The sequence below is a fragment of the Microtus ochrogaster genome, chromosome 6, assembly GCF_000317375.1.
Source record: "Microtus ochrogaster isolate Prairie Vole_2 chromosome 6, MicOch1.0, whole genome shotgun sequence".
NCBI lineage: Eukaryota > Metazoa > Chordata > Mammalia > Rodentia > Cricetidae > Microtus > Microtus ochrogaster.
The window spans coordinates 83,387,947-83,394,351 of record NC_022013.1 but is presented as its reverse complement, the minus strand read 5'-3'; the positions used below and the strand labels follow the sequence as shown (position 1 = coordinate 83,394,351).

General features: G+C 41.4%; 1 protein-coding gene across 1 annotated transcript in view; it reads left to right on the top strand.

The window, feature by feature from the left end:
• The window catches only part of Cnih4 (cornichon family AMPA receptor auxiliary protein 4), a 17,367-nt gene extending 11,454 nt beyond the window's left edge, over nt 1-5,913 (top strand). Inside the window, exons 4-5 of the mRNA XM_005348948.2 lie at nt 3-143; nt 3,632-5,913. Of these exons, the coding sequence (XP_005349005.1) occupies nt 3-143; nt 3,632-3,659 (169 nt within the window). The 3' untranslated portion in view covers nt 3,660-5,913. The remainder of the gene's footprint in view (nt 1-2; nt 144-3,631) is intronic.
• Nucleotides 5,914-6,405: the final 492 nt, after the last annotated feature.

Sequence of the window (6,405 nt, the reverse complement as noted above, 5' to 3'; positions counted from 1 at the left end):
AGGTTCATTATGGTGCCAAGTGGTAATATGGGAGTGTTTGATCCAACAGAAATACACAATCGGGGGCAGTTAAAGTCACACATGAAAGAAGCCATGATCAAGCTTGGTTTCTACCTGCTCTGTTTCTTTATGTATCTCTACAGGTAAGTTTAGAGTCCTTTTTACAGCATACTGGATGCTGTTTTGGTTCATGAGGTATTACTGTACTGTAAGATTTTGTACTGACATTGTAAAACTTTGGGGGGATTATGTGAATTTATTGTGTCTGCGGAGATTTTTTTATGTATGTCATTAATTTAGTGTTCTATCTAACCTAAAAGAGGTTTCTATAATACCTAAGCTATTCCTTCACTGTTGAGGCTATTAACAGGTTCTAAAACTGCCATTGCTATTCATCTTCTGTCTTAGAATCTAGCTAAGAGTTTTCACTGTTCCATTACAAAAAGCTATGGAAGTGTGTGTGTGTGTGTGTTTGTGTGTGTGTGTGTGTGTGTGTTCCTAATGATTAGAAACTCTTGTTCTGCTAGGCATAGTATTAGCATGGTGTTATATGCTTTTAACTTAAGCACTCAGAAGGCAAAGGCAGGCAGATCTCTGAGTTGGCCTACATAGTGAGTTCAGGCCAGCCAGGACAACATGGTACGATCCTCTCTCAACAAAAAGGGGGGCGGGGAATAATAGAAAAAGGGAGTTGGAGAGATGGCTCAGTGGTTAAGAGCACTGGCTCTTTCAGAGGATCCAGGTTCAAGTCCCAGCATCCTCATGGTGGCTCATCTCCATCTCTGGCTTCGGTTTCACCTCGGTGGGTACCAGGCATGCACATGGTGCACAGACATAGATGCAGTCAAAAAAAAAAAAAAACCTCATTAAGTAAAACATTTTAAAGTGTTTGTTTGTAGGTTTTTGTTTGTTTTGTTTTGGTTAAGACCGGATCTTGCTATGTAACCCTGGCTATCCTAGAAGTCACTATGTGGTCCTGGAACTTAAGGCAATCCTCTTATCTCATCTCCGTAGTTCTGGCATTATAGGTGTGAACCTCTATTTCTGGGAAGATAATAGTTTGGTTTTGGTTTTCAGTTATTGTAGTTTTATGTGTGTGGTGTTTTGCCTGCTTTTATGCTTGAGTACCACATTTGTGCCTGGTGCTCTAGAGCTCAGAAGAAGGCTTCAGATCCCCTAGAACTTGAGTTACAGTTAGGAGCTGCCATATAGGTGTTGGGAACTGAAACTGGGTTCTCTGCAAGAGCAAGAAGTGCTCTTAAGCACTGAACCATGTCTCCAGCTCCAAGATACTGTTTTTTAAAAACCATTATTTTAGCCAGGAATAGTGTTGCGCATCTATAATCCTTGCCTTTATTTGTGAGACAGCAGAATCACAAATTCAGGACTATCCAGGACTACTTAGTAAGTTATAGCAAGATACTATTTCAAAAACAAGAAAACAAGGGCAGTGGTGGCTCACAACTTTAATCCCAGCACTCGCGAGGCAGAGGAAGGTGATGTCTATGAATTCGTCCTCACATCAGGTTCCAGAACAGCCAGGGCTGTTACACAGAGAGACCCTGAACTGAAAAGAAAAACAGGGCTGAGCGGTGGTGGTGCACGCCTTTAATCCCAGTACTCGGGAGGTAGAGGCAGGCAGATCTCTGTGAGTTCGAGGCCAGCCTGGTCTACAAGAGCTAGTTCCAGGACAGAGGAACCAAAAGCTACGGAGAAACCCTGTCTCAAAAATCCAAAACAAACAAACAAACAAACAAACAAACAAAAAAAAAAAACAAATAAGAAAACAAAAAAGTAGAAGTAGTATTTTAGGGGCAGGCTTAAGATGTAATTCTTTAGAGCCTGTGTGACTCTTGTCTAGAGTGCTCTCCCCTTTTCTATCCTTCCTTTCCCCTTGTTAGCTTAAAAGCTTGTCATTTTTAGCCACATCGTTGTTGCTTTACCTCTGAATGTCATTCATAGTTGAAAGGGTTGGAATGGATGCTTTTGTTCAAAAGTGATTGTATTACCAGTTTATCAGCTTTTATTTCAGGGGTTTTATGCTTCTCTCACATCTGCTACAGTAGCAGGCATTCAGGGATTGTTAAATGGAATTAAAGTTTTGGAAAAAAATATTCCCATGTTTAAAGAATGGTGGAGCCCAATGGGCCTTTGGCTTGTAGGTCAAGGTGCTCACCTAGTGGGATCTGGGCTCTACTACCTAGTGTGAGATTTGGGAAGTGCCTCTGTGTGCTTTGGGTTTTCATTTGAAATGGGCTGTTACTAATTTACCTAATGGATTATAGCATGAACGAAGTGCATGTACAGTGCCTAAGTTTATTACCTATAGTAAATTCAAAAATCTTTTCAAATATTAGCAACTACCTTTATCTGCACTGTATACTGAGTAAGTTTGATATGCCTATTTGTTAGTAACACCAAGGTTATTTCTGAGCATTGCAGTAGTTTTGGTCTGTTGATTAAGATTGATCTTGATCAGTTGTTCAAGAGTGAGGTTGACCCCTGTCATTGAAGGGAAGGATTATATTTCATTGTGATTTTCTTGAGTATTTCCTGTCTTTATGTCACATAGATCATGTGTGAAAGCATTGAGGTTGACAGTTACAGTCTGGAGTAGTATACAGAGTGAAAGAGGGGCCTGGGTCTTACTGTCCTCACAGCTCACTCATCACTACTAGCTTGCAAGCCAGACCACACAGGAGCATGAACAAGGTCAGCTTCCCAAAGGAGGTGCTTCCAAGGCTCCTTGTGAATAGAAGCTACTGGGTTAATAGCAAACTGCTGGGACTCTGCACAAGGCAGACATCTGGATAGGGAGTTAACGTGTGTGGTTGGTGGTGGTGGTTTTTGACTGGCCTTAGCTTTTATTTTATTTTTATTGGTTTTTGGAAACAGGGTTTCTCTGTATAGTCTTGACTGTCCTGGAACTCGCTTTGTAGGCCAGGCTGGCTTCTAACTCAGAGATCGCCTTCTTCTGCCTCCTCAATGCTGGGATTAAAGGCATGTGCCCGGCCATATTTTATTTGTAAAGAGTTTATTGTTATTTTTAGTGTGTGTGAGTGCTTGTGCATGTGGATATGAGCATGTGAGTGCAGGTGCCCTTGGAGGCCAGAGGCACTGGGTCCCCTGGAACTGGAGTTACAAGTAGCTGTTGTGAGTCACCTGACATGGGTCCTCTGAAGAGCAAAGTGTTCTTAGCTGCTGAGCTGTCTCTCTAGCCCCTACTTATTTTTTTTGTTTGTTTGTTTTTGTTTTTGTTTTTCGAGACAGGGTTTCTCTGTGGCTTTGGAGCCTGTCCTGGAACTAGCTCTGTAGACCAGGCTGGTCTCGAACTCACAGAGATCCACCTGCCTCTGCCTCCCGAGTACTGGGGTTAAAGGCGTGCGCCACCACCGCCCGGCTTCCCTACTTATTTTTTAATGACAATACCAAATTGGTTTTAGATTTTACTTTCTTCCTCTTATCTCAGTTTGTTTACTATTTTAGTGAAAACATTAGAAGCTTTTATCAGAGTATTGCTATTAGGTTTAAGTGACTGCATTGAGTGAGGTTGGGGGAAGCAGGGCTGAATAGACTGGATTCCAGGAGAGTCCTAACGAAACGTTAGTAATTCCAGTTCTTCTTTTCACAGTATGATTCTAGCTTTGATAAATGACTGAAGCTGGAGAAGTTGGGGTTGAAGCCAACCTACACTACACTGCACAATTGAGGAGCCAGAGACGACTTAAACCACCCTTAAAACCATGACCATAGCAGTATATATTTTGGTCTTTGAACAAAAAAAACTATTTTTGCTGTATTTTTACCACATAAAGTATTTACAAAAAATGAATTGAGTTTTTGTAGATTTCTGATTCATGAAGGTGTTTCGTGTCCTTTGTGGCTGTTTGGTAGAGGTAGGAATGTGTGCCAGTTTTGCATGCCAAAGAGATAAAGGACACACCTAAAAGAACCCTTACTAAATGAGCTGGGTTGTCTTGAAGTCTGAAAAGCCAGAGCAGAGAGCAATACAAACCTGGAGAAAAGAAGAAAGTTAATTACCCCTTCTTTATATTGTGGCAACTTCATGTTAATGTGGCTTAAGGATTTTGAGGACTTTTCAGCTAAGCCTTTCAACAGAAAATGACATTTTAAAATATATTTCTTTGCAGTATTTGAAACCTTATCAGGCATGTGCCCAGGTACAATGTAATTCCTGCATATAAAGGAAAAATAAATTTTAAAATCAAGATTTTATCAAGAGCTTTCATTTTAAAGCTTGTATCTCCATGATTCTCTCCCCACCCTACCCTCAGACATCATAATTGTTCCATTTGTATTTCATCTCTAATAATATGTTTTAATGGGCTTGGAGAGGTGATTTGGTAGAAGTCACTCAGAATTAGGAAACTAGTTGGTAATTGTTAGTGAAACAACCTGTGAGTGCTCACTTGGTGCAGAATTAATCTCACCTCCTTTTCTTCTGCCTGATCACTGTGTGGATTGGGAAACCCAGTACAAGCCACTGCATGCACAGGGCAGTACCTAAGCCCTCTTTAAACTGGCTCAGGCAGAAGCAATTAACTTCCTACTCTGTTTATCATATCTTGCAGTGTAGCGTGAATCTGGCAACTCTTCCTCAGTCCTATTTGCACTTTAATGTTGGCATCTTAAGCACTGATATTTAAGAAAACATGACTGTTAACTTTGGCATGATGAACCTTGGTGGTAAAACAGTGTGTGGTTTCCCAGAAGATTAAATGTTGCCTGTCTTACTGAGAATTGGTAGAAGCAAGACAGCCAGGAAGTGAGATTCCCTGTCAGAATGGGAGAGGTGCTCTGTCTACACTGGACAAAAGGATTTGGGATGGCATGCAAAATAAATTCAGATCTTTGGGACTTTGAAATCATGGAAATTCTCCCAACAGTAATGTTGTGTTTCAGCTTGGGAACAGGCTAGGAAGCTGTAACATTGTTAGAGTTACTTTGTGTTTACCTTTTTCTTACTTTTCTCCCTGGGATACCTTCTGCTTAACAGCCCACCTGCCATTGCCTGCCAGTGTTACTCAAGCTTCCCAAGCAGAACTGTTGGAGAATTCATACAACTGAGACAGGCTGTCATACTTCAAGTGGCTCCAAGGTAGTGAAGGACTTTGGGCTAAAATGTTTCATCTTCTCCAAGTATTCTTCACCCAAACTGAAAGCAATTAGTGGAGCACCCTTGGGCTGTCACTTGTCTGCCAGGCACAAGCTGCCTAGTCTTTAATAACCAAACTTTGTTCTCAAACACTAGTTACAGACAAAACCCCTTTGTTTCTCATATTGCTTGTGTATATCAAAGTCAGGAAGGGGTTGGGAGAGTCATTCCTCTGGAATTTTTGGAGAGGGGTGTTTTCTATAAACCCTGAAAATGAGGATGCAAGCACTGGCCCTAAGTGGTTGTGCCTACAGTGCTGCTGTACAGTGATGAGCGTTGCAGGGGACCGGTGAGGATCTACATTCTAGCACTCTCATCTCCAAGATGGAGACAGAGGTCTCAGAGTGTGGACATCTGAACTCCAGTTCAGTTCCTGTCTTCCTGTGCCCGCTGTAAAAGCTTTAGTGTCAAGGGCCTGGCCAGTGCAGACTACCATTGGGTGCTTCTATGCTGGGTCATATCCCTTTTCATGCCTGCTACTCAAGAGGAGAATGTAGCAAGAACCCAGAGGCCTCCCTCTGATGTGGTCTAACTTTAATCCTCTGTACTGTCTCTGGGAAAAAGTGCTCACAACTTTCCATATGCTGTCACTTGTATGCAATTGGTCTCTCTTTCTAGATTGTGCGCTCCTGGAGAGCAGAGTCCACTCTGATCATGTTTGTGTTGTCTTCCTTTCTCTCCTGGCGCCTAATACAGTGCCTTGCACACAGAAACAATAAATGGCTATTGAAAAGCAAGCTAATCTGATTGTGTTGTTCTATTGCTCTTTCATCAAGAAGTCTGATTGATGTCCTTTAATTCAGAGAAGCAGCAATGGAACAGCAGAATCAAAGCCCACCATTATCTTTCTCTTTTTTCAAGGCAGTTAACTTTAGAAGTATTCTTTTTCTAAAATGACATTTTTATTTTAACCATATTGATTGTCTAGCTTGTATGTATGTCTTTGAGAGGGTATCAGGTCCCCTGCAACTGGAGTTACAGTTTCAAGCTGCCATGTAAGTACTGGGAATTTTCTCTGGTTCTCTTGAAGAGTAGCCAGTGCTCTTAACTACTAAGCCATGTCACCAGCCCAATAATGTGCTGCACACTAGAAGTATTGTAAGATCTTCTCGGCTTATAAGAGAAACTGTTGTATTGGATTTACTTCAGTCTGCTGAAATTAGTTTTGCTTACAAGTAATATTTTATCAGATTATGCATTATCACATACTAGGTGTAACTATCTCTCTC